The 27,905-nt window shown below is 50.9% G+C and overlaps 1 protein-coding gene across 1 annotated transcript in view; it reads left to right on the forward strand.

The window, feature by feature from the left end:
- The window catches only part of Cda5 (Chitin deacetylase-like 5), a 58,528-nt gene that overhangs the window by 30,271 nt on the left and 352 nt on the right, over positions 1-27,905 (forward strand). The window contains 8 exon segments of the mRNA XM_029111169.1: positions 19,827-19,880; positions 22,625-22,927; positions 23,049-23,393; positions 24,026-24,291; positions 24,500-24,760; positions 24,956-25,255; positions 26,803-27,224; positions 27,335-27,866. Of these exon segments, the coding sequence (XP_028967002.1) occupies positions 19,827-19,880; positions 22,625-22,927; positions 23,049-23,393; positions 24,026-24,291; positions 24,500-24,760; positions 24,956-25,255; positions 26,803-27,224; positions 27,335-27,866 (2,483 nt within the window).

Genomic DNA, 27,905 nt, shown 5'->3' on the forward strand with positions numbered 1-27,905 from the left:
GATCGAAGAGCGGAAGAAAGAGTGGGAACCCGATGTAGACGGAACATCCAATCCAGAAAGCGATGCTGAAGACGCCTGATGAAAAAGTCGGCGAGACCAGACAACCCTGGCCACTGGACGAACATGGTCCTGTTCACCTTGTAGGTCGCGGCAACAACAACCAATCCGAAGTGGCGGTCGTCGGCAGCAGAATCCTTTAGAGCGATCGGTACCAACGGTTCGGATAAATTTCCCAAAGATGCTGCGCTTCGTTTCCGTGGCGGTCATCGCCTACTGTGGAAGCCAATCGTTTCTTTTTTCGAAGAGGCTAGTTTGGAATGGCTCTATTGATTCTCATGGAGGGAATCTGCGTGAGAATCTGTGTTTTTCCATATTCTCACAGTTTCCGTAGTAAGCTCCGAGAGCAATCCGAAGGCGTTTAGGTGACAATAATGAAGAAGACGACAGCGAGCGATCTCTCCGTTTTGAGATGATCTGACTTCCGCAGAAACTTTCGCTGAAGATGATGACTTCTCTGTTCCCCCCAGAAAGGCCAACAGTTCGTCAGCTGCTATCCATCCACCGCCTGTACCGCAGGGACCGTGTTTTTTTTACGGTTGCCGTCAATGCTTTCGGCTTCGTCTTCTTCGATCTTGTCGCCCCGTGCTCCTTGTCGTAACTTTCAGCAGTTCAATCCTTCGAGCTCAACCGTTGCTTAATGATTCGTGTTCTATTCTGTGCCCCTGTAGTTAGTTCTATTGGTTTCTGTTCCGTGTCTGAAGCTATTATGAGGCTGCTTCTACGGGTCGGCGAAAATTACCAGCCGAGTCAAGCGAGCCATCCCGAGTTGCTGCAAATGCTCGGCATCGTCAGTGCGGTAATACACCCCACACAGAGTCGAAGGCGGCGTATTTCTGGGCTGCTCGTGTTCCTCATGGCGATGTGCTGGGGAACAAGCGACTCAAAAAAACCGTCTCGGGCTATAGTACACGGTAAACAGAAGCGACTAGTTCAAGAAGGAAAAACTTTCGTTTGACCATTCGATTGTTCTACGGCTGCCGCCACCGCTGCTCAATTTAGTGTGGTCAGCCATTCAGTCAGGCACTGAGTCAGTCAGTCAGACAGTCAGTAAGAGAACGGTCCAACAGAAACTTAAGTGTCATTGCTTAGAAGAAACGGGGCGTCCTTCGTGGAACTTGGCCTGCACAAAAATCACACTCGACTTCCGAACACTTAATGAACGAAAATATATATCACGGTACGCAAGCCACTTCCTACTTGTTGACAGAACGCGCGAGAGGGGGGGGGGCGAAACTCAAAACCTATACACTCTCACCTCCCCTAGAATTCTACAATGATGCAAAGCACGGTCATGCCTCATGCCCTCGGAGCCAGAATCTCGAGCTTGACGGGAGCTGTCACTTGCCGATCTTAAATATGAGTTAGAAAAATAGTTCCAGAATTCAGCGGCGATACAACCTAATATCGATGCCTCGGATTCGGATGCGTCCCCAACGCCCTCGTTTATGTAGGCTGTTGTTCGTAGCGAGGAAGAGACCAAATACGCGTGTTATGTCTGCCCATTACCTGAACTCTCCCGTTTCTCGTTTTCCAGGTAAGAGACCGATGAATGCATCGTAGGACTGCGGGCGGCACGACGTGGCCGGATGTCACGGTATCGTTTGGTCGCAATTCTCTAAGAATGCCGCCGTGGGAGAGACAGCTGACAAAGGCATTCGATTCCGCTTCGCCGTATCGTCGTGACTTACCCGGATCATTAGCTGTATCCGATCTGATCTTGGTGAACCAATGGAATAGTATGTATTGTGTTCAGTGTGATCACTGACGTCAGCGTCGACGCGCGGAATGGCGAAGCTCATCGATAGTATACAGCATGCGCAGATTTCTATCACAAGTTCTGGCTGCGCCTACCTCTTTGAATTCATTTCATTCTCCGGATGCTTTTCGGCGCAAATCAGCTGTTCTGTCTCTGAACCGTAGAAGCACGTTAGGAGACGGTAAGATTGAGCGTCTCGTGACGTAGGGGAGCCGCCTCGTGTCTTCATACTCACGAAGATCGTAGCCGATATCACACGTCGTTTGTAATCTTCAAAATAATTCCTTGCTTCTAAAGATGGATTAACGACGCCTGAATGGGATGCCAAAGAGCAGAGACTTGCCGCGCGCCAGCGATACCGTTCCTACTCATCGCGTCAGCTACGAAATCGAAGGTCTTTGCCAGATGTTTAGAAATTTCGCTTCTGCCGCGGACCAAGAATCTCGTCCCGTAATCGAAACAGTGTATTCGACACGACACTTCAGCGTATTAGACAGCTATCTGAATCCCTACTCGGAGCTTAGGAAAAAAAACATTTTCTTCGATGGCTGCGGAAGGTTGCCGGTCGGCGTCGGGCAGCGAGCTCCGATCGAGCGTCTCGGAATGGCCCAGCCTCCAATCTCTGGCCACGCCAGAAAGCGCACGATCTCCCAGGATCGAAGAATTCCACCAAGAGTCCTGTAGCGTCTTTCGAGTGAACGGATGCGCTACCATGTACATATTGAAAATCATGGTCGGAGCACCTCGAAGTCGATGCGCCGCGTCGCGGGGAGAAAATTCCCGTTCGATGTTAATTACCCGTTTCGAAATGCTGGCAAGTATTGTTCCCTTTTCCTCCGATACCCACGTTCCAGACTGATCACCATGCGCCTTCCTGGAGAATAAAGCGTGGTTTCATGAGTTAATTAGGGTTATCGACGCTGCGGAGCAGATTAAGAGCTGAGCGCTTCAGCGCTGCTGGAAACCAGCGAATTCGATCACTGCCGTCGGAAGCTACTGAAACAGTTGAAAATCGGGTCCTACATTCTGCATATATTTTTCTTTCTATCCGTCAGATATTTCGGAACCTCTTGGAGATGGGACGTCCGCGCCTGACGCAGAGTTCCCCGCGGGAACTCGAGGCGACTTCCATTCGTTCGGTGTGAGCTCTTTGTCGGCGGGGGGATGTTTTCGACAAATATCATGTTTTCTCGGCGTTCCCGCTGATTTTCGCGCTATTCGCGATTCGCAGCAGCTTCGTGAACGGGTAAGAAGAGCAGCTGGCTGTTCTGAAATCGGACCGAACGCAGACGCCGCACTTGTGGGACCTCATGTTCCGATCTGTTCGCGCTCGTGCGCCTTGGTCGCCAGGATAATAGGCGACTCCATGTTTGGGCGCTCTCTTCATCAGACGTACGACGGTAGCCGATATCCTGCGGAGCTAGGTGAAGTGGCGAAGCGACAAGGCATTCGGATCGGCTATGCGAGTAATGATGTCCAGGCGAATGAACGACTGGGCGGTCAAAGCGGCTGGAAGAATGCAATCTTGCGCATCGACACCCTGGGGATTGCCATTCATCAGCGTCGACGTGTCGCATTTACCAGATCAAGCGGAAGATTTTACTCTCTGGGTGTCCGTCGGCTGAAACTTGCGTGCTTTGTCCACTCGTAGGAATCGACTTGAAATGTTTTGTCTTCTTCTCTTTAATGGTCCCCCATGGAGGAAGTAAATCGGGTGTGGACCTGGGGCGGCGCAGCACGACGTAACTTGCGAAATTATCACATTCACAGCGGTAGGACGGCCTGTGTTCGGGAGTTCCTCGGAAATTCGAGCACTTCTCATAGCGTGATTTTTCAGAAAGTTCCTCTGAGTAAGTGAAGGAGGAAAGCGCGCCATACCATCAGGAATACTACATACAAGGACCAATGCTGTTCTCATTCGACACCTTCGTCTCCGCCTCAATCCCCGTCCTAGAGCTGGGTCCTGACTCTAGACGATTCTTGAATCGTTCCTACGAAGGATGTGCATTTCACGCTTCGGGGCTTGCGTCAGGAAAAAATTCACGATTCCATAATTATTGAGGAGCACCTCCCTACAAAAAGGACCATATCAAGGGTATTTCGGGATGGAATCGCTAGATTGCGAGGCACTGTCAGCGAGGTGGAGTGAGATTTGCGATCGTTTCGAGCGTCTTCGGGAAAGCTTCGCCCCGGAAAGGTATTGCCGACGCTGTCTACCTGCCACGCGGCCACTTACCGACTCGCCTCCTATTCAGCTCGTTACTCGACAATGGGCGTGAAAACGTTCCTGTTAACAGCATCAACGAAATAATGACGAGAAAATCAAGGAAGAATGAGAACAATGCTTGTGTTCACGGGTATTGATAGGGGGTATTGGATCCGGTATAGCGGTTTTAGAGCTCCGTAGAGTGCGATTGGGATTCGGTGGGGGCACCTGAGCGTTCCTGACCTTCCTTCGTGGCATCTGGTCGATGAGTCGACGAGCCCCGACTGCTCCGAAGGTCCGTGAGATTCCTTATCGGAATCGGTGAACTGCTCTGCATCGTCTTGCCGTCGCGTCCCATCCCAGGGAGAGTTCGGGGAGCTGGAACGAGTAGCTCCTCAGAAGTCCGCATCCTTCTCGGGATCGTTCTCCATCAGAAGCCGAACCCATGCGAGGAAATCCACGATTCGCCGCAAGAATTGCAGGGCGATTTCGGAGCTATGATTTTCAGGACTCCGCGGCAATCGTGGTTATGGCGGTTCTCCTTGGGAGACTTGACAATTTCAAGCAGCTGGAAGTGGCACCATTCCACCAGTCAATCGTTCGCTCGCTGTTTCAGGCTAGATGGTTTTTCCAGCTTAGGGTCGCGAGAGAAGATGCTTCTGATTGTCGGAGTGGCGGCTACCTGACGCATCAGTGTGTTCGTTCCCGCCTCTGCCGCCGTCGTCGACGACACCTTTTGTCTCTGACGCGCTTGAACGGCATTGAAAGCCATTCAGATATCGGACAGCGCGCTAGCTGGGTGGCAAGGAAGGAAGATCAGAAGAAGATGCTGTTTGACGGCAGGACGAAGTCGAGGATCGCGAGCGACAAGCTTATGAACGGCTGTAGCCAACCGTTTATGGTTTACCGGTGTTCGCCTCCGAAGCAGGCGACGTTGTACTATCGGGAACCTGCCCCGGGTACCGCCGATTTGTAATGGGTCAAGATACAAAAGAGGATGATGCATCGAGTTTCTGCGGGACTTCACCCCCATGGCAATGAACAGCCGTCCCCGCAGCGGTGCGCGGTCGCCTGCCGACCCTGACTTTGACTTCTTGATTTGATTCAATGCAAATCCGAATCGTATCCGCTGTTTCAAGAGTAAATGGTTTCGTAAAGAATTCGCGATAAGATCGGCTTTCACCGAATTTTCACACCAGTCGCGGAGATAAATAGATAATCGTTCCGGCCTCCTCGCCCTAGCGGATACTGAACGAAGCACCAAAAGGAAAAACGAAGTACAATGCCAGCGTCGGAACAGAAAAAAGACAAATTGACACGTACGTTTCAATACAATTTTTCTGCGGACGCAGAATCAAATCTCAGCGTACGATCTTCCCCCGCCGTTTTGATAGAGGATCGAATTCAGTGCAAGTCGGAAAGCGCCAATTTGATTGAGAGTCGAACGAAGCGATCTGTAATTAGCCCACCGAGATACAATTGCCGATTCTGATGGCTATATTTCGACAGAAGTGCAATTTCTTCTCAGCGCAATCGCAATCATCAATGCCGAATTCATTCCAATCCATCGATAGTGTTCTGGCCAGCATAACATAAATTTTATGGGTGATTCTCGTGACGTTAAGAATCGGAAGACCCGTTTGCTCGAGGGGGAGACCTGCATAAATACAGCATTATCGACTCGTTCTCGCTTGACATGCGGGAAGCATGGGGGAATCGGTGCTCATTCTCCTTCTCCAGGAGCGAGCTCCCATGCATTTAATTCAGCTGTTTTTCCCGTCTGCGTTGTGGCGCGAGGCGCTTCTTACAATGGTGCTGGTTTTGCTCCTGCGGTTGTGGGTTATGATGATGATCCTGGAAGAGTTTTTAAAGTCGAGATATCAACCCGTTCTCCCTCTTCTTCTGGATGAGCCGCGTCTAACAGCAGGTCGTTGGGAGCGAGATGGGTACCGATATTGCCACACTCACCTTGGTTGCCTCGGAGTACTTGCCTCGCTTCTTCGATGGCAAGCAACTCAAGAATGAACAAGTCGTGTATTGTGACTGACTGAGAGTCCAAGGCGGCGGCGGCAGCAGCTACGACGGCGTCGACGACCGACCGACAAACAAAGCCGCAACGATCTTTGCGTTTTAATAGAAGCCATGACACGTTCTTGCCTCCGCAAGCGATGCTTGTTCTTAAACTTTACGGCAGACATGGCACAGCAGTCAAGTACGTCATTCTTCTTCCCAGTTCGCTCGAGGGAAGGCTCGTCTCTCCCTGTCGTTTCATTCTCGATGCGATAATGTGGCCACTACCGACTTCAGAGACACAAGTACATATACAAACAACGGCCACCCTTGATCAGGTCTCTTTTCCTGGGTCGAGCGAACGCAGCGCGGCGTCTGGACCAACCGATCTCCTCGCTTTCACCAGGAGGAGGAAGAAACCAGACAGGAAGGAAGTCAGGGATGTAGTCTATAACAATTCACGAGAATAACACAACCGATATTGTAGTTGAAAAAAACCCGTCCGTTGCCCGTCCGCTCGATCAGGGCACTAGTTCGCTTAGCGGACAATCTGGTAGGAACGGAATGGCTTCGGTTTCGTCCGGCTAATTTCGTCGTCGAGGGAAGATCTGTTTTCCTTTCAGGCCATTCCGACCATTAAATCATCCGTGCCTGTTCCAATGATCCAAGCTTTCAATTAATTGAGTCGAATAAATGAGAGTCGGCCCACTTCGTATGAGCCCCCGGAAGGGCCTCGCGAGAGACTCGTATCCTTCCTGGCCGAAGGAGGTCCCAGTCGTGTCTGCCCCTGATATGCTTCCGGAACTTGTCGATGATACCCTCACGTCCCGAGAGCTCATGGCGGTGGAGTCTCGCGTCGGGAAGCCTTCGGGACATTCGCTGCGCGGAAACTCCCCCGAGAGTCGGCATTGTTCGTTTGATACTCCATTCGGCGCATTTCTCGACGAGAGATTACGCGAGTCCACTACGGCAGCCGTGCGGTGCTGATTGCGGCAGGAAATGGCGAAGGAAAATAGCTGCTAACCGATGTTTCCCGAGTGCAGAGCGACCTTGGACTAAGAGAGAAAATATAATTGGCAAAAATTCTCAGCTGTAATGTGTTCACTAAGCGCCCGCCTGCTCAGTCGTTCCTTTGCGCGCCAATCTTAACCCGAAAGAGCGAGCAAAAACAATCCAACAAAAATCTTAAGACCACAGAAAGTGATACCAGAAAAATTACCCGGTCCTACATCTCTTCACATGAGCTTGAGTACTGTAATCTGGCCGGGACTTTGTTTGTCCCGTAGAGTTTTTACTTCGAAATGGTGGGAAAACCGTAAGAAGAAGAAAAAATCCTTCCTTCTTGCCTCGAAAACCACGACTCGATGCCAAAACTTGAAAATGATGACTGACATGACTCCTCATGAGGCATCCATAGCTGCACCCAAAATGATCGACCGGAACGTCTGCGGAGCAGGCGATGCGTTTAGATGGAAATGCGAGGTGTCATAACTTTCGAATGGTTAAGCTTCCGGCAGAGCTGCAGTGATTCCAGCAGCAAGAGCGTGAACGCCACAAGTGCTGTGGTTCTCGTACACGTCGCCTAGAAGATGAATTTTCCAACCCAGTCCCAAAGTTCTAAGGGTTTCCAATAAGCTGTCTCTCAGCTTTCCCGAAATCGGCCGTAGCCATGGAGTGAGCCGTGAGGAGCGATACGATAGACAGTAATCGATCAGCTCGAGGGGAACATCGTTCGATGATGTCTGACGATAATGGCTCTAAGGCCCGGCGCCGTTCAGAAAGTTTCGCTAACGGTGGAGCCCCATTTTTCCTACGATAAAAACTGATGGATTCAATAAAAATTTGAGAAACACTTTCGACTTCGGAGCAGCTTCGCGAGCTGTCAATGCTAAATACATGTATTTATTCTTTCTTTCTGCGGGTGACAGAGAATACACACAAGTGTCTCTATTGATGAACCGTTCATGAGGGAGATAAAACCCAGACAGAAAAACTGCGGATCTATTCCGACGCTTCCGTGAATGCGAGCGCTTACGTCGTCAAATGACGATCACTTCACTTTTCCCGGACCAATGTGCCCTTCGCCATGAGGATTCTCCCTTGGAAATCTTCACCGACCCACACAGGGTTATTCACTGGCGATTTGCGAGCCGGATTCAGTAACTTGACAAAAGTCTTCTCTGGAATGTCTGCCGATGTTACGGAGCTGTTTCGTAAGTACGAAGTCCAGTGGACAGATGATTCATTAAATCATAATAGCGAGCAGCCTCAAGTTCAATAGAAAACCTTGGGAAAACGATGAAACCCTCATCTTCGGTGAAAGTTGAGGTCAGAACTCTTCCGTTTGCAAGGATCGGAGGCATCACCAGCTCCCCTGAACGCGTGTCCGGTCATCAGGGAACTCTATGATGGTCGAGGGGGGAAGGGGTAGGGGGTTAGGCGCGTTGCGTTCTATTCTTCACCTGTCAGTTTCTGCTCCGACCAATCGATCGAAGCTCTCAGTCAAACGTAGACGAACGGTTCGTGAGAGCCAGACCCAGCGTGAATCCGGGCGTGGACTGTGTCGTGGCGAATACCGTAAGATAAAATTCCGCCGTTTGGAGACGATAGTAAGTAAGTCAACGTCCGGTCGTGACTCTCAGAAGACCTCGATACTCCGCCCTTCCCGTACAGAATAGGGAGCCCGTTTGCTTCTTCGATCCATATATCGGTGCCCTTCACTGACCCCGAGGTCGAAGAACTCCCCCAATCTCTACGGTATGCCTTGCTAAGAGTCTTCGGGGACTCAATTGCGACAATCCCCATCAATCATCGGGATCGATTGAGACGGAACGAGTGTTCGTCATTGACGTGAAGATTCCACGAACGGTCGGTCAGCTGGCACCAAGCGGCGGCACAGACGATACTGCTTGTATTGTAGCTCGCGCCTCTTTCGCATCGTTTGTAACACCGTGTCGGTCAATAAACGAAAGGGCACTCGATTCAAGTGGATGACGATCTCCTTATCATCGTCAATCACCGACTTGACCGTCATCAAACATCCGATTCTCAAGAATGGATCGTACGCCATCCGTCTGCGTTTCCGTCGAAATCAGCTCGAGTGGGAGTGTTGTTCACAATCAAGCACAATACAGGCCGTGCTCGAACAACAAGATGTCACGACGACGTGTCCCCGTTGTTGGCATGACTCAATAATCTACCCTCCATCTGTTCTTGCGATTGACGGCTCTCGTTATCAGTCTGAGGAGGTTGGACAGTCTTAATCGTGTTGTCTACAATTTATTGGCGTAGCAGGCGGCGAAATTTGGAAAACTTTGTCGCTATCAACAAAAAATGGACGCACCAACAACGGTGACACATTGCGCCAGAGACAAATAGCTCCCCAAGGATGTCAGACCCGCGGAACGAGTAGCTGAATTCGTCGTCCAAATGGCCGTCTGATTGACTAAAGAGTACTGTTCGACGATCCGGTGATCAGCGGAACGATCCCAGTAAAACACAGCAGAGACGATACCTCTCCCCCTCCGAAGCCGGACGAGGCTTCCGAAGTCTGTTCACAAAGCCCGTCGGCCGAGTTGTCGCGAGTGACGACACATGATCGGGCATCCGACGACCCTTTGTGCCGTATCGCTCGTGGCCCGTGTTCCTCGATGGTGATTCTATCCCCTGTGACACTGACGTCTCTCGCAAATCCCAACCCGACAAAGTTTCCAGCGACCACCGTCGCGTCTTTTCTGTCGTCTTGGAGCTCTCGCCGCGGAAGAAGCCGCTCAGTCCAGGGAAGCGCGACACGGCCGAGGTTCGATCCGGGAAAGATGTTGCATGATGGTTCGGATACGGATCGATAGCTCAAATCACTTGCCATCGGCTCAAATGTCTCTCTCGAGGGGTCTCCTTGCCGAGGGGCCGATACTCGGTCCGGGACGACAAGGGATAACAATTTCGACTCAGCTCTCGAGCGATCCTTCTTTCGCAGCTGGATCGTTCTGTTCGGAACTTGTCAAAGCGATAGCCTTCTCGGGTCGTACGTGAGTGAGTCGAAAACAGACCGTAACAACGAGCTGACCGCTTTGTCTGTTCCCTCATGCCCGGCGTAATCTTTTATCGAGTCGAGTCTCTCCGATCTGCGAAATTCACTCTTGAAAAGGGAACATGCGCATTCGCGATGAAGAAGCTTCCAGGATTATCATTTGTGATTGTAGAAGCGCGGGAATCCGCCCTGAGGAAACAGATCCGCCGTATCGACAGTTGCTCAGGAAGAGAACGGATGAGTTAAAGGGAAGCTCACCATGACCACAAAAGAAGGCGTTGTCCCTCCATAGTTTCGGTCGCTCAAATAACGGTAAAAGGGAAAGTGGCAAAAGCGAGCAGACCACTCGAACGCTAACCAGCGAATGTGATCCTAACTCCGTTACGCTGGAAAACTCTCATTGATTGAGGCCTTATTTCGACCGGAAGGCATACCACGCATGAGATTCCGATTTAGTCTGTCCCCTCTGATTGACTGATATCGCACAAGGAGCTGGTCTCCATGGTGAGACGGATTCAATGGCAGACGGTAAGATGCGAGGCCGGAGTCATTGTCTGATTCTACTCCCCCGGTCCGTCAGGGCAGCTTCGTTCGACTCTGGGGAACAGATACGCCCAGTATGCATATGTATCTTTTCGGATATGCCTACACAGGAAGCTATTCTTCAAGCGAATGTCAAAAGCCTGGTCCTTGTCTCACTTAGTAGGAAGTTGTCCTCCTCATTAGGGATGAGATGTTCAAGGCTCCTCGAACCTCACGCTTCTGCCGGAACTCACTGGGTGAGTGAATCCGGGCGAACACGAACAACGAAGAAGGTAATAGTGATTCCGCGACCGACCTATCAATGAACTTGCCGCAAAGGACCGGATGACTCGTTAGCCGAGCGGCTTTTTAGGGCTCTCCGATTTCTTCAAGACTGAATATGGATCTTCCGTCTCCCCATGCGCGTTCGATTTTGCTACCCGAAGTGTCGAGTCCCCACGAGAGCCTACGCACACTACTGTCCGGAGAACTGGAAATCTATCGCGCGGCGTGCTGCACGGCAAAAGAAGCAAAGTCAAAACTTTTTTGAAAGGTCTCCCACGCAAGCGACAAGCAGCACCGACGGTCAACCGGTCGGGCGTTCGCTTGATTGGTCAGGTGGACAGCCGATCAAGCAGCCAAAGACTGCATTGCGTTGCTGTCAGAATACTCCGTTGACTTTGCTTGGCACGGCTTGACATTGGTTGAGGTAGCAACAATTACAATCATGCGATTGCAGCCAAGTGAACGGTTGCTAACTGTTTACTACCTAAATAAGCCAAAATTAGAAGTAAGAGACCTCATACGATATATTTGTCCCGATCCGAACGTTTCTGAAGTTTCCCTGTTCTGCGCTTCGAATATTCTTGGAAGCTCATTTAGCTGAACAGAAGTCATTACCGCGTCAAAGACGAGTCCGACCTTCCGAGGTTGTCGAGGAACACATGCATCTCACGCGCAGCCATGCTTTGTCACGCAGACACGGAATGCTTGTACGTATTCGTAGCGGACGCGGGTTTTCCACTGGAGAGCTTCCTTGCGGGATGAGTTTCTGACTGACAGCAGTTCAGGAAAGAAAAGGTGAATGTATGAAAGGAAGTCAACGAAGAGATCTCAGTCAGATATACAGAAGATGCATTTCATTACTTCAGAGAAGTCTTCTCGGCCTCCGTCATGAAGGCTAACCACGCTGACCGCTTTGTTGTGCCAGGGGCCTTTTGTCCTCAGTCTCATTTCATCTGATTCCACCCTGCCGGGAATATTTTTTCTGTCGGGGGGCGGGCGAATCTCGCCAATTGAAAACGCTTTCTGTGGCAAAATCCCTATCCCGAGCCGCTGCAACTCCTTGAGAGCCGTCTCGCTGACCGTGCCACTTTGGAGAGTCGGGGAGAATATCTCCCAGCTCAAGACTTCGCTCCGCGATGGATATCCCGACCACGGATATCGGGTAGACTTGGATTTCTTGCAGTGAAGCTTTCGATTCGGACACCGTTCATTCTGGAGCCCAAGACAGAACGGATTCTGCCGACCCTGACGAAAGAAATTTCGCTGACCGGGCCACGTACGATCGGCTCAGATGTCTGCAGTCGGAGACCGTATCATCTGGTTTTCTGCCGTTTCTGACCCTAGAACGATACCTCATCCTGGGCATACTCGTATCATTCGTCCACGAAAGAAAACAAAACGGATAAAGGAAAAGTCTTTATGTCCTTGGCGTAATGCTGAAGATGAAAAAATCGTTGAAAGAATCGAGATGGATAAACCATGTGGTCCTCGGAATTTTCTCGCGGCTTTCGGGCGCTCTGATCCCGCGATGCGGCAGGAGACGTGACTTCCAGATCTCAGTCCATACGCGAATATCCCGTTGAAGCCAACCTACAGAGGTTGAGCTGATTCATTCAGTAGCTCGTGAGTCGTGAGAAATTATTACGATTCGGGGCGGTGCTTGATACATGATTCATTGAGTAGCATTAAACATCCCTGATCAATTTCGCTGCTGAGGAATTAGCTCCTCAAGCAAAGGTCTACGGACGCGCACGCAAGCATCAACAACAACGGCGGTAGCTGGTGAGCCCGAATCACAAACGAGCTTGGGAATGCAAGCTCAATTTCTGCCAGTGATAATCAAGCCCGATGAGGTGGCTGAGCAAGTGTTGCGGGGCCGAATGGCTTACGAAGCCCGACAATTTTGTTAGCCCGACTTGAAGTGATCCTTCATCATCAAGTTCCACGCTTGAAGTCTCTGTTCCCAACGATTCCTGCCTCGATGAGGGTCACCCTCTGGTGAGAAGGCATTAGCCCCTTCTTGATTGATATTCGCTCTCGGGCGACTGGGACGTCGAGAACGCTTTCAGACTGCACGATCTGAGCGGGACGCATGCAGCAGAGAGCGTACCCGCATCAGGATCTCTGTGACCACTGAGACTTTTCGGGGTATTCAACCGTCTTGTTTTTCTGGAATGTGAGATCAATGTATCCCGATGCTTTCGTCCCGTTCAAACGTCCGAACGTGTTCGCTGAGTCCTTCCGGGGATTGACGGGGGCGTCTGACAGCTCGATGATTCTCTCAAAGCTTGCGATGGTCATCGAAATTCGTTCATGCTTCATACAAGGTCTAAAGAGAAGAGTTCCCTGAGACGGCAAAGGCATTGCCAGCTCACCTGCCTGTTCAATCACCAGCCGTCAATACTTCCGCTCCAGTTCAGTTCCTCCGTGTCGGATTTTGCTTCATTTGATTTGTCTCCGCTGTTTCCCCGCATCTAACTCTCCGCTTGAGTTCTCTCATACGGAGAATCCCCACACTGCGTTCTTTGCGCTCCCCCCATCCCCCATTCGGTTGTCTTCCGAACGAATTTCCTTCTCTGAAGATCTTCAATGAATCGAAGATTCCCGGACCAATGAGAGCGTTGCGATACTAGGGCAACGTGAGCGGCTTGGAGAGCCTCGCTCCGAGGCGTGATTAGCAGGCGTTTGATGTAACGTCCGTCGTTAACACTTTGAGCCCAGAAATTCAGACTGGCCGTTCTTGTTTGCGCTGTCTTCGCCGGGGCTAATTGTTTAAATGCCCGCGAATCAAGAAGGCGGGGTTAGGTGACCACATGAAGTCTAAATGACTAGGGGAAGACAAGTAAACGGGCTCCAGGGTATACAGGACCTCACGACGAACGCAGCGGCCAATAAATCTTGTTCTACCGAGAACTCCCGGGCGATAACAGCACTGACCTAAGTGAAAGCATAGCTGGAGTAGTGGAATGACAAGAACAACGCCCCGCACCGCATTCAGTCCGGGAGAAAAATGGAAGTCGTCAACGACTGACCGTGAACCTGTCGTTGGAAGCCTCGAAAACTGATGGAAATTATTCGGGTATAGTGAGCAGTCGACAGAAAAGGCCTCCTTCGAAAGTCAGCGCGAGCCGAATTTTCTTCTGACTGAGGGAACCAATCGGGAAATCATTCCAGACACCTCGGTCAAGCCTGACCATTGACCGAGTCGGTCCTGAAATCGAGCCCCGAGATCTGCGGTCGGTCCGCCGAAATCGTCCGGAGTCACCGCACCACCAGACTCGATGACATTGAGCGATCGTATTAGCGTTTAGCAATTACTGTTCCTCCTACCACAGGAAGCGTCATCAATCCCTCGATGCGGGGGATACCGATCGTCGTTGACTGGTCTACGATGATGCAAGTGCCTAGCTCCTTGAAAAATTATAATTGGCATCCATTTTGATGCTGGAACTTGCTCTCTTGACCCTACCGGTATGACGAAGGAGAGAAAAAACGGGCGGAATGTACCCCGTTTCCACTATCTGTGCACGCAGGCAACTTGCTCGCTCGCGAGAGGATAAACAGATGCGGGAAGCGAAAGACGAGGAAAATCAAATACGAGCACTCACGAAAGCTCTGAATACGAGCAGTTCCCGCTCAGACGCCGCTATTGCCAACCCCGGAGACGAACAGCGTGAATAAACGGTGGCCGAAGAGACATTCTGTTGTCAAAGGCAGACTTTATCGTGGCAGGATGATTACCTCACGCAGCCGGCAAGTATCGCGATGAGTCAAGTTTTGAAACTTCATTAGGACTCAGTTAGTCTTTTCTTTTGCGGTCGCCGTTGTCGTCAATCTATTCGTTGTTGTTTTTTTCTATACCGGGTTTCTCTCGTCGAGTCTCTGTTGTTGTCAGAGACATCTTCGGGCGAGCATTCATGCCTCGGTGTCATAGTTTCCACGATCGACAAAAGAAGTGAAGAGCTCGATTGGAAGGTGTTGTCAGGCGCGTCTTCTGACGAAAGCGCGTCGGCGAAACAAATGCTCCGCTCCACCAACGAGAACATCAAGGTTTCAAGCTTCTTCGGGAGAGTTCTCAAAGCAGATGACGGGGAGACGGCTGTCTGTCGATAGACTACTGAAACCGGTGAAGATGTCAAGGGAGAGATGTGACGCGATCAATGACGAGGATACGGAAATCGTTTCAGCAGAGTTCGCAACGGAATCATCTCGTGGAACGCACTCGACATTTTTCGGCAACAAGCCGAGAAGTTGCTTCGATTTGAAGCTCGCGAACGCTTCGCGCCGCCGCGGCGGCCGGGAGATTGATCGATTGATTCATTAACCATTTCTTCGCTTTAAATGTTATGTTGTATGCGCGAAACATGAAAGCGCCTATAACGCAACGAGGAATCGAAGGACTCGTTCGCTACGACCAGCGAGAATTTCTGTCGTGGAATAATTTGATGCCCCTGACGAGCTTCGGATGATGAATCGTTCACGCCGACTCAAGAAGATCGTTAGCATTGGAGCAATTGTTCCGGAGCGAGCATCGTTTCCGATGATGTTCTTTCGTTTAATGAACTCTCGACCGTAAGAAAACTCCCAAAGAAATGGAACGGGGTCAGACATCACACAGAATCGTGGAAGAGCTGCTATCTGACGTAGAAGGATAGGATGAAAGTCCGATCGTCAGATTACAACCGCTGAAAATTACATAATTCGAACTCGCTCGTGATTTGCCCCAAAAGCGCGTCGAGCCACACATTCGAAATATTGTACATAATATATGTTTATTGCTTGATACGAAATCTTCCCACAGACCGAAATGCGCCAAAGGCAACGGGATAGTTGCTCACCTAGCGGCGCTGCGGCGACGGGGTGAAGGATGCTCTAACCACAATAGATACTCCGACCAAAGGCTACACTATACTGTTGTGATGCCCGTTGAGCTGGCAGTAGCGTCCACTCATTCAGAATTTATGTGCCATCAGAACCGTGGTGGTTTATCCAGAATTCCTAGCGGCACCAGCGAATTCAATGTTTGTGGAACGCGGAGCCCTTCGACTCGCGAGTGAGAATGCATCAAATCTATCCTCATTTCGCTATCGCAAATCACGCACCCGTTGACCTCAAGCGCGAAACTCGAGCGAATTATCACCAAGTTTTTCAACAAGCGAAATAAATAGAAACCCCAGAACAATAATGGAGACCAATCGAAATGCTCATGGCGGCACCGGCGCAGCGTCGTTGAACTCGAGTGCTCAGAAGCCCCGAAGTTTCAATGATGAAGTTCCGTATTTGCCGCCACAACGATTGCGGAATTTCGGCGGTGATATCATGCCGTATGCATGCCACCTGGAATGTCGATCGTGGACTACCTAGCTGTGGACTCAATACAGGGAGACTGCCCTGACCGTCCCGTACTCGTTCGTCCCTCGCATTCGAGTCGCTCGTCATGAAGACGGTCCACTGTATTCATGCTCTTTACAGACTGCGGGGCGAAGCTTCGGGAACTAGGACGGTTTCCCAGAGCGATTGTTCTGGGAAACGGTCTCCAAGTTCGGGAAGTCCTCAGTCGGCGAATACTCGAAACAGCGCGACCTGATGACTAGTCCGCCTCGAAAGGGGTGTTCGGAATGGGCATCCTATCTCCGAGTGCTGCTTCCTCTCTCTGGCGTTAGTTCATTTCTTGGAGCTTCATTCCCGGCGCGGGGCTTCCTTTCTGAAAAAAAGATGCCAGGTTCTGCAAGTTGCGGTTTTTTGACCGAGGATAAATCCTGACAATTCTGAGAATCCGCCGAGCCTATGGCGCATGGCCGATAAGCGAGTCTTGTGAAAGTACTGCGAAGGGACCTGCGGCTCAATCGAGATCCTATCAGAGTTTCTTAGAGACAGAGATCTGGGCGCTGCTTCTCGGATGTGGCGTGGTCATCGAGTGGTCGAAAAGCCTGCCGATCAATCGGCATTATCTTGTCTCGAATTCGTAATCAAAATTCATCCACTGCCTTCCCAATTCTTATCGATATCTAATAAGCGTACCAGATTAAGATTCGAGCGGAGTTCTCCCGAGGAGGAATATCTGTGACAAAAAATAGTGGCTGAATTCGACGGGTTGTGCAGTAGGTGTTAAAAGTCGGTGGTCTTCTTGCCCCGAGGCGCCCATGATTGAACGTCGGAAGAGGATTCATTTGGATGCCTGAGTCCAAGGTCGCCCGTCATTCTCGACCGTGGAACAGGTTCCGTTCTTTCAATCTGTGTCCCCAATGCGTCCGTCTCTCAGCAACGCGCGCTCGGTCACAAACTTACATAACTGGACTGGACTTCAAGTCAGGCGGAACAAAGAAGCCGAATAACTGCCAAAGATCGTTCGTCCGAGATTGGAACGCCTGGAACGATTGAACGATGAATCTAAACAGCGACGGACCGCTGAGGGGATGTTGCGAAAAATTGGGAGCGTCCATTCATCGCCGTTTTCTTGAACACGTTCCTGCAGAGTAGCGGAATCGTTGATTTGAATGCTTCTGTCGGAGGCCCTCCACAGAACTTCTGCAGCTGCCACGACCGAATCGCTGAAGTCATGCGCATGGCGTGAGATCTCCGAAACCCGAATTCGGCGAGAGAATGATCTGGCGCGTCCTTCGTCTCGGACTTCTCTTCTTCTTATTTCGTTGTCATCGGATTTCTCGAATTGCATCATTTCGATGTCTGGATCAGGGAGTTATCCCGAGCCTCGAACCCGACAACACAATGCTCCATCGGACATGGAGGGTCGCTCCCCACTTTGTTCATGCGCGGATCGAGGACTGCTTTCGGATGCATTTTCGGAAGTTTCCCTCTTCGTCTCCGTGGTGAGAGCCTTCTTTTCAACTGGTAATGCTTCCCATCCTCGCCAGACGTTTACGATGATCCTCCCTGCTCCGCTGATCATTCAGATTCAGTTTATTGATCGAGTCATCGTTCGGATCCAGATCGATTCGAGCCGTCCGCGGGCGTATCCTAAATTTTGCCTCCACGGGGCACCCACTGCGATGGTTTGCAGAAGAGAATGAAGCTTAGGAAAAAAAAGAATGACTCCTATGAGCACTATTTAATAGAAGAAAGGCACACCGTTGAGAATTCGGAATGCAGGAAAAGCGAGCGAAAGGAACGGAAAAAAATTGAAGAAAAAAGCCGACTGAAAAGTCATTAGAGCTCTGTCCAAAAATATCAAAACCTGCCCAACCCTCGCATTAAAAACGTTATCCAATGTCGGTTGCCCGCCGCAGGAGCAGCACTCGTCATGGTTGACGTCGAGCTAAATGTAGATAGCGTTGCTGGCATACGATTAGGCGAAGGAACCGACCGGCGGCGGCCGCAAGGAAAATGCAGCGGAGAAAACGCTCCGACGGACGGTCGAGCTCGTAGACGCGAAGGCGCTAATCACTTTGCAGTGTTCTACCCACCCGACCACCAATCTAGCGATTCGCTGCCGCGAAGACGGCCCTGACTAGCAGATACTCGTAATGTGAATATCGTAATTGGTAGAAGTTAACCATTTTTTCCCTTTGGCGGTCGCTCGATCTGTCCGCGGCATTCGCGTTTGTTCCAAGTCACTGGAATGTCTCGTTACTTTCCACCATCGCTCACACCTGAAGGATCCGACGAAGCGAAAAAATCGGACGACTGAGATAACAATAATTCCGAGCTATCTAGATTAGGCCGGATTGTTGTTCTTATCCAGAGGAACCTAGCGGTAACCTAAAGGTACTCCAATCATGAAGGGACCATTATTAGGTTATCACTCCACTTATCTTCGCGTATACATACATTATTCTCTCAGCAGCGGCGGCGAGGGGCAACTCGTAAGTTGGATGGCATGCAGGAACATGCTGTTCCGGAAGGAAAAACTTGCTAAAGGGACGGTCTTAGAATGCGCGTCGGGCCGGAAAAGACGAATTGATTGTTCCGATCACTCCGACTGTTCCTAGAAAAAAATCCGCGCAGCTCCACCGAGCCGGCTGACCGTTGAAACGGAGCGGTGGCATTGATTCCTTATTTCCTGAAGACATTATTTATCTGGCTGAGGCAGCCGCAGCAACAACGCCCAAAAGCACTCCGTCGCCTGCATGATCTGTATTTACCAAAAATCGGAACTTCCACATTTTTTCTCTAAATACACAGATGATCCGGCAGATTCCGTCGCATTGAAATCGCTCTCGCTCAAGCAGCTGCATAGTGATTCCTGAAGACCGCTCTCCATGTCGGGGCGTATCGGGAACGCGTATTCCGGCAAAACCTGCTCCGGCTGCCTTGCGGAGATACGAACAGATAGCCGGTAATTGAGTTCCCGGCTCAAAAGGGCTGTGCTGCCTCGGAAAAGCTTTCGCCTTCTACATCCCCCGAGAAAAATAGCAGCCCGAAGAGCGACGCGTGCCTCGACTGTTTCTTCGCATCGGTCAATCGATGGTCGATCCGACCGGTCTTCTTCTCAAACTTGGCCGATGTCACACTTGGTTGCTTTGGCGGCGCTGCCGGAAGACCAGGCGTGATGAGATGCAAACACCTTCTAGATGCTCACAGGATTCGTGTGGACAGCCTACTGTTGTGGGCATAGCTCGCCCTGGCGTCTGACGGAAGCTCCTGCTGGACGAGCGAATGAATGGAGAGACGAATGGACGGGACGTCGCGCCGGTTGGAGGAACGCTGCGTCCTACCGAGAGATCATTGTCATAGATACTGGGTAAATTTGGGCTGATTTCATCATAAGGGGCGTCAGTACGAGGCCAAAGGTGTTGCGGGTGCGTCGGGGAGTGAATTCACTGAAGACACCTCGAATGAACCGTGGGAGGCTTCGTATAATTTCAAGCGACGACTCCGTGATCTGCTACGTAATAATTAAAAGCCGAAGAGCGCGCACCCATGGGAATTCGTGGGAATCTGCAGTATTCGCCCGAGAATTGAAAATTCCCTGAAGGAACGGTCGCCCCGCACGTTAGGGCATACCACGTGTGTAGGAAAGGTAAGAGCCATGAGGTCAAGCGCGCCAGCCTGCTGTCATCCGGCGGAGCGGAGGATGTTGGTGTTATATTCGGAACACGATTTTTACACGCGAAACGCATTGCTTCGCGCCGGTATACGCACGCTCCTACGTCGAAAGATTGCGTGAAAGAAAGGGTCGCGCCACAGTGCTGCACCTTTGACTCTGCGAGCAAACTTGTCAGAAAATGCTGTAGTCGCTGGCCATATTCTGCCGGAAGAGTTTAACTCGTTCCGTCCGCGGTATCACTCCGACAAAACTCACTCGAGCACACACACACCTCTTCGGCTTCGGGCGACGCCGTGAGGTATTGGAAGCTGTTTGTGTTGCTGATGCGGTGCCTTGTATCCAGGAACAATCTTCGAAAGAAACCCGACGGTCGGGGGAGTATTGTCGCGCGAGAGCCCGCTTATTGTTAACGATCCGCTCGGCTCAGAAAGGAAGCCGTCCTATGCGATATCTAGTCTGGGGAATAATTATCCTCTGTTTCGTCGACACGAGAGAACATTGTTTCTCCGCATACTCGTCTTGGTTGTTACAGCGTAGATAATGACGCCGGCCGTCGACAGTGTTTGCTGGAGCCCTCGGAAACTCGAAGAAAGCGCCAGAATCCCCGGTTATGATAAAGGGGCTTTCTTGTATGTAGAGTCGGTGAAGAAAAGTAATACATGTGAAAAGGCAATCGTCCTTGGAAGTTCGTCGCCTGCCTGCCTGCCGAGAATCCCGTTGATCAGAAATAGGAGCCCTCTCGCTCATCGCGCGAAATCGCTCCGCGTCGACAAACCGACACAAGAATGCAACGGAACATATGGATCTTCCGACATTAATGTTCTTGCGGCGATGAGAGGAGCGATCTCGCTACGAGCACTCCCGGATTGCTCCGTTGGGGGTCTTGTCACAATTAATTCGAGAAGGAGGATATTATAGCTACTTGTTTTCGTCGAGTTGTCCGGCCTCCGGCGAATCTTGCCCATTACCTTGCTTTCAGGAGAAGAATAATGGTCACGAGAAAGAAATTCGGTCCACTTGATTCGGGAGATCCGAATAACGAATTCCGCTCCGCGAGTTCTGCGGAAGGTTGACTTTCAAGTTGGAGTTCTCTACGAAGAGTGCATTATGAGCTCAGATCGGCGATTCCCCGCTGAATCACCGCTTAAAACTGGATTGGGACAGAAAACATCGATTTGAATAATGACGGGTCACGAGCAAATATTGCTTCCTCTCATCTTCACCATGTCGACGATAAACTATCACAATGAATGTAATTAATGCAAATTGATACTCTTGCTCTGAAATTATGCAAGAACAGCAACGAGCTCCGTGAACGTTAAGCGTATCGATTGCGTCACGAATCGACCGGATATTCCAGTCCGCTACATCATAAAAATTCCCTACTTCTGGTCAAGCGAAGAGAGCAACAATCGCTATTATCACAATGCATGCCCCCAATCGAAGACTCTCTCGCCTGAGGCCACGAAGACGTTGCGTGAATAACTGTGTGAGGTGTTGCAATTTTATTCTGGAGACAGTTTCAAAAGATTGCCCCTCCCTTTTCGCTTGCTCTTCTGCTCTCGTTGGCGTCGATGCACGGTGGCGAATCGGTTTCTCGTCTGGAATCAGGCGGGAGAGACCGGCAGGCAGGCGGGCGGGTGGCTGGCTGAGCGAGCGGGTGGACAGCCACACACACAACCAGAACCAGATACACGACCTTGGCAGAGACAGCCAAGCCGCCAGCCGCCCCTGCCGTCAGTCTGCTCGTGATGGCCAAGTCCTTTGCGACCTTCACTAACCGGTCCGGTCGAACGAACGGAGAGTGACACCACGATCGCCAGCTCCGCCAGTAATCTATTTTCTTTCCGCCGAAATCGAGCGAATTCCACGAGAGAAAAATCAAACGGAACCGATTCGATGGTCAAGCGCGATCGGCAGAAGTCTCATCTGATTCGATGTGAATGAACTCGCGGTATGGCCGAGGTCCTCTACCTCGGCTCAAGGTCGCGAGCGACGAGTTCCCCCACGGGTTACCTCGATTGCATCGTGCTTCAAAAAGACATGCTCTCAAGGTTCCGTCGGCGTAGCCGTCTTAGAAACAAGTTGGTCGGAGCCGGCTCGGATTCCTCGCTTTCTCGCTCGATTCGGAGGACGAGTGAAGACTCCCTACCACGTGTTCATAATTTTTTTGTTTTTCTCGCAGCTCGGGCTTAAAGCACTGCGAGAACTGCTCTAATTGCTCTATGTAGATTACATCGCGACTCACGACGCGACTTGTAGCATCCGTGAACTCGTCACGGCGTCCTTGCGCAATCGCGAAACCTCAGGATATATTTTATCTGATATTGCGTTTGACATGCGCTTCACGTGACGGTGACGAACGATAGTTCCCTGTCTGTCTAGACTCTGGAGGACGTGCCGGAGGATGGACAGGAACTTTGATCGTCTCCCGAAACGAAACACATGTGGAAGTCTCGCAGTCACGAATCTGGCCCATGCGCTTCCTAACGATGAGCCCATTCGACTTCTATTCACAATCCCGACCAGACGCACGGCGACGAGTGAAGGCCGTGTTACTTCATGTGGATCTACGAGCCCTTAGATTCTTGGAGGGGGCCGCAGAACCTCCGTGGGAGCAAGACAACTAACCTCGAGTCGATCGATTTCCTTATGAGAGAACTTCAACAGAATAGGGAGAGCATCCGCATAGACGAAGAGATTTCCAATCTGACTTGTTCTTCACGATTTTTCCAGCATGGACCGAAGCGGCTTCATCGACAAGCAACGATTTCAAATGCCCCGAGCAGTTCGGATACTATCCCGACAACAGCGACTGCTCGAAATATTACGTCTGCGTTTTCGGAGACCCGCTGCACGAAAGCTGCACGGGAGGACTGTACTTCAGCGTCGAGCTCCAGACCTGTGATTGGCCAAGGAACGTGCAATGTTCTTCAGCTTCCGGCTCTCCATCGACTAACACAAATTCATCAGATCAGAAGAACAAATCCGCTGAGAATCCTGCCCGTTCCTTGTCAAGCACTTCGAAAAAGACCTCATCTCGAACAACTTGTGAGTATTTGTGTCGATTGGTATCGTTCGTTCTTGGCTCGCAACATCCTCCACTGACGATGCGAGAAGCGTACCTTCTAACCCTGAAATTAATGTCTCGCTCCCTGTGCTCAATTTCCAGCATCGACCACAGTCGCTGCGCCGTCAAGCACATCGCGACCGTCGATTGTTCGGGACTTCCAGTCCCTGTACGAAGACATCATTTCTGGAAATAATTCGACGAAGAAAAGCGTCAGTCCGCCTCTGTCAAACGCATACGACCTTCAGCAACCTGAGTACGACGAAGCCGTTCCTCCGGTTGTCGATTCAGAGGGCGGAATTCACGTCTCCGATGCAGGTAAATTCTTCGCGCCCACTTCTTCACAAGACAAGACCAAGCAGGCCCGACTCCCGAAACTACTCGACTTCGAAACAGACCAAAGGATTGACATCCACAAGAGATTTGGCTCAACCTATCTAGGTAAAGCAGGTTGCGCACGTTCGTTTGTTCGTTGGCTGGACTCTGGTTGCCTTGATGCGACCACTAAACGATCGCCCCTAAAGCTTAAACTGTCCGTCCCATTATCATAACGTTGTGGATCGTTGTCCTGTTTGCCGTGAACCAAGTCGCAACTCCAAAAAAAATCCCCTTCAAAAACCGTCGTTGTTGCTCGGATCTCGCGACGCGGTCCCAAGGGGGGAACCCCACGTTGGCATGCCACGTGCTCTCGTTTACTTGTGTCCGTTCTGTTGTCCCGTACCAAGGCAGCGTTTGCACCTGCTATTACATACATATTATGCACCGGTAATGTTCTCTGTCTCCGGGAGTTTCCTTCACTTATCAACGTTCAGTACATGTTTTGTCGTCTCGTACAGAAACGTGGAAGATAAGCGGTTCCGTTCCAGCGCTTACACAGCGGAGACAATTTCCTGTGAATTCAGAATTCGAATGGAAAAGCCGGATTGGAATGAACAAAAAAAATCGATTCGACCGCACAGTAAACGCCGTTCCTAAAGGAAGCTTGGCTTGAAATATAAACCGGAGAGAACTCAAATACTGTCTCTGTCGATGCTCACACTCGTGCGTGGCGTCTTTTCCGCCTACGAATTATCATTACTAACATAGTTTCTGAACAGGACGGCCCGACAAACTGGTGTCACCGCCAATCGTAACCGGACCCGGTCGGACAGGACGCAACCGGAACCTTCACGATGACGTAAGCGTTTTTGTGAGACCGTTGCAGTACGAAAAAAAGATCTCAAATGATGGAGGACCCCCAATTTACTACGCCGACAAGGCCGACAACCCGTCAAAGGAAATTGTTCTCGTAAGCTACCCTCGCGACGGTCGCTACAGAGATCTGGCCGTGTACGAACCGCCTCAGGTAAGGAAAATAATTTTGGTTTATATCCAAAATCAAAAACGAGTTCAATCATCTCGACTCGCATCAACAGACAGAACAAGCGCGCTCTCGTACTTTTCTCGCCGGCGGAAATGGACCGGTGCAGCGAATATTGAAACCGAGTCGATCTGGCGTCGTCGCTTGCCATTTCATTGAATTACACGATCACTCATTTGTCCGTTCGTTGCAGAGCCGTCAAATCTACACGTATACCAATCGCAATCAGAGATACTATGCGCCTCAGCCGAAGACTCCAGCCTTCAATTATCCAAATGATCTTCTGCGCGCCCCGCCAATATCCAGTGGACCTCCACAGCTGCCCCAAACGCCAAAGCCTCACATCAGCAGGGTGCAGGACAACCGCTACTTCAGCTTCAACACATTCACTCCCGCTACCCCCGTCAGATATTCTCCGGTAAGTGACTTTTGCCATCGACCGCCGTTGGTCTGGGTCCGCGAATCATCACGCCCGACGAAAACGCTATTTTCTTCAGAACTCATCCGATTCGCTTCTGATCGATCAATGATGGAGAACCTACGAAGCTCAATCCAGAGCAATCCAATTGATGGTGTCCGATCTTGATTCCATAGCATCTACATAGTCTGAGGATTTTTTCCCCGTTTGCAGTCGATCCCCGACGGAGAGAATCCCCAGTCGGCGCCTGTTGCCACTCAAGCCCCTCAGTACTCGAACCTGGACGTCCACAACAGGGATGTGCAAGCACCGCAACCGGCTCATCCCACGTCTTCCCATGGGGAGGAGGACGTCGATCAAGATGAATACGAAGACTACGGCTCATACGAGGACTATCAGAGCAATCCTCCGACGACAACGGCTCGCGCCTTGCCGCCTCCGACGACCAGCACAACTACCACGTCGAGGCCTACAACTCGTAAAGCTCGACCAAGAACGACGGCTGCTTCTGTCGTCGCAAGTTCTCCAGCGGTGAGTGCTCCCTTTGGAGACTTCAGATAGGCATCTTTCCCTTCCGACGGATATGACACGAGCAGTACCATCGATTATTTTTGGCGAATCGAGCTTTCAAATGGGTGATGCCAGAGGGAATCGGATTCTTCCCCAGAGAATTCGATTTGAGACGATTTTTTCGAGCGTTTTGTTGCCATCTCCTACGGTGCTCGACGAAAGTGAATAGTCTGAAAAAGCGAACTCCGCTTCCCGACCCGATCGGCAATGCTTTGGTCAAGGGAGAACATGCTTCTCCATTCAGAACTGCGGTCGCTGTCAAGAAGTCTTTCGATTTGTCGGAGATCAAATCCGATGTTCGAAGAACAGCATCTGGAAGATCACAGGTAAACCCGCGATGTATCGGACGGGAATGCGTCATTGGGTCTACTTGGAGAAGTTCATCCAAGCAATGCCATGAGGCTATAAGAGCCCGACTGGGTTTTAGCTCCGTGTCCCCTGGACTCGAGAGAATTTTCGGGACGATATGTCGATCTCATTGCTCCCGTTCTGAATGCTCGCTGACGACCCCGCGGTCCACGTCCGACCGAGAAAAGACTGAGGTCGACTCAGTGACGTTTGAAGACTGTCCACTGAGCTCCGCTGAATGAATAGACGAAGGGTCCAGCTGAAGTGAGGGCGTTGCGGCCAATCTGTTTCACCTTCAGTATCAGAAATCCATTGTTTGGGTTTCGCGGTTCCCTGAACAATATACCAACGCCTGGTATAGTATCAGTCGCTACTCAGCGTTGCCATTGCAATTTCGTGGATTTTCGTCTTCGCTCAAGACGACCCATTGCGCGGGATAAATATTCGACGAGGGGGAGCATTTCCAACGAGTCGACTGCGAAGGACCGATGTTCGCATCGGGCTGAAAGGCCAAGGTGGACCGGCGGCTGATTACGCGAGCGACTAAAGGGTCTTCCAAGCTACTTCCGTCTGTCGACGAAGACAAAAAACCCGCCGAACGAAAGGTATCAAATCCACACGACGAGCCCTGTCGGGGCAGCGGCCCTCGCCTGTCGGACTCGGTCGGCGGTTCTTTTAACGACAATAATTTGCGTTGACTTTCACGGTGAAGAACCTGATGACTTTTGTGAGGTGGTACACTGGCCTACCCGCACGGAGAAAACAATCGGCAATTAGTTGTTTAGCGTCCTATGTCGAGCATTGTCTGGCCGCGATTTCCGCAATGGCGACAACGATAGTCTTCTCAACGAAAACGAGACACCACAGTGAAAACCCTGTTCGTTGTTTTCGTGAATGGAGCGAGACTCGCGGTCAGCGGCAACAACAACATCTCTCGATCCGACTGACAAGCTTTCCAACAGGGAAAAGCATAAGCATCGCTAACAAACGACGGGAACGTTCACGGCATTTAACGATCTGTTTAGTCTAGATGGAGCGTAACGAGCGTTACATAAACGATCGTACCGACGAGATTCTGCTGCCGATCGTCAGTGTTCCTTTAGAACTGAATTTGATCGTTATTTCCATAGTGTGACTCGTTTCCTTCCTCATTTTTCCAGCGACAATCGCAGTCCGGTGGTCGCACCGGAATCAAACGACCCGGGACTCGACCTCCGGGACCCTCGACAACTCCGCGACCAGCTTCTAGGCCAGCCAATGTCTATCCGACCCCGGTACCGTACGAGACCGCTGGAAAGTGCTCTCGCGACATCTGTCGACTTCCGGATTGCAACTGCGCCGGTTCCGAAGTTCCAGACAACCTCCCCCAGAGCGAGGTTCCTCAGGTCGTTCTGCTGACTTTCGATGACGCAGTCAACGATCTCAACAAAGACCACTATCGGGATATCTTCGACACCGGTCGGAAGAACCCCAACGGATGCCCGATCAGGGGTACGTTCTACGTGTCGCACGAATGGACGGATTATGGCCAAGTGCAGAACCTGTACTCGAAAGGACACGAGATGGCTTCCCACACAGTAACGTGAGTGCGACGGCATAAATGCATTCCTGACAACAAATTATCGAATCTTTCGCCCAAGAACGATTTGCGGGCAATAAATCCCGAAATTACCCCCGGTTCCCTTCCCGTAGGCATAGCTTCGGGGAGAAATTCTCCGAACAGCAGTGGTTCAAAGAGGTCGCTGGCCAGAGGGAAATTCTGCACCTTTACGGTGGTGTCAAATTGGAAGACGTCCGAGGGATGCGCGCACCTTTCCTGCAGATCGGAGGAAACAAAATGTTCAAAATGCTGCACGAAGCGAACTTCACCTACGACTCATCGATGCCAGTGTTTGAGAACAACCCCCCTTACTGGCCGTACACTCTGGACTATGCGATGTCCCACGAATGCATGATAACTCCGTGTCCAAGCAGAAGTTATCCCGGAGTTTGGGAAGTTGGAATGATCATGTGGGTCGATCTTCGTGGTGGTCGATGTTCGATGGGAGACGCGTGCTCGAACCCCCCGGACGCGGATGGCGTCCATAAGGTCCTCATGAAGAACTTCAACAGACATTACAAAGGCAACCGCGCGCCCTTTAACCTGTTCTACCATTCAGCGTGGTTCAACACAGAACATCACAAGAAAGGTTTCCTCAGGTTCCTCGATGATATCCTGGCTAAGGTGAGCTCGAGCATTTCGATCTAATTCGAATGAGCTTGT

Source organism: Galendromus occidentalis, unplaced genomic scaffold (assembly GCF_000255335.2).
Source record: "Galendromus occidentalis unplaced genomic scaffold, Mocc_1.1 scf7180000077366, whole genome shotgun sequence".
Classification (NCBI taxonomy): Eukaryota; Metazoa; Arthropoda; class Arachnida; order Mesostigmata; family Phytoseiidae; genus Galendromus; species Galendromus occidentalis.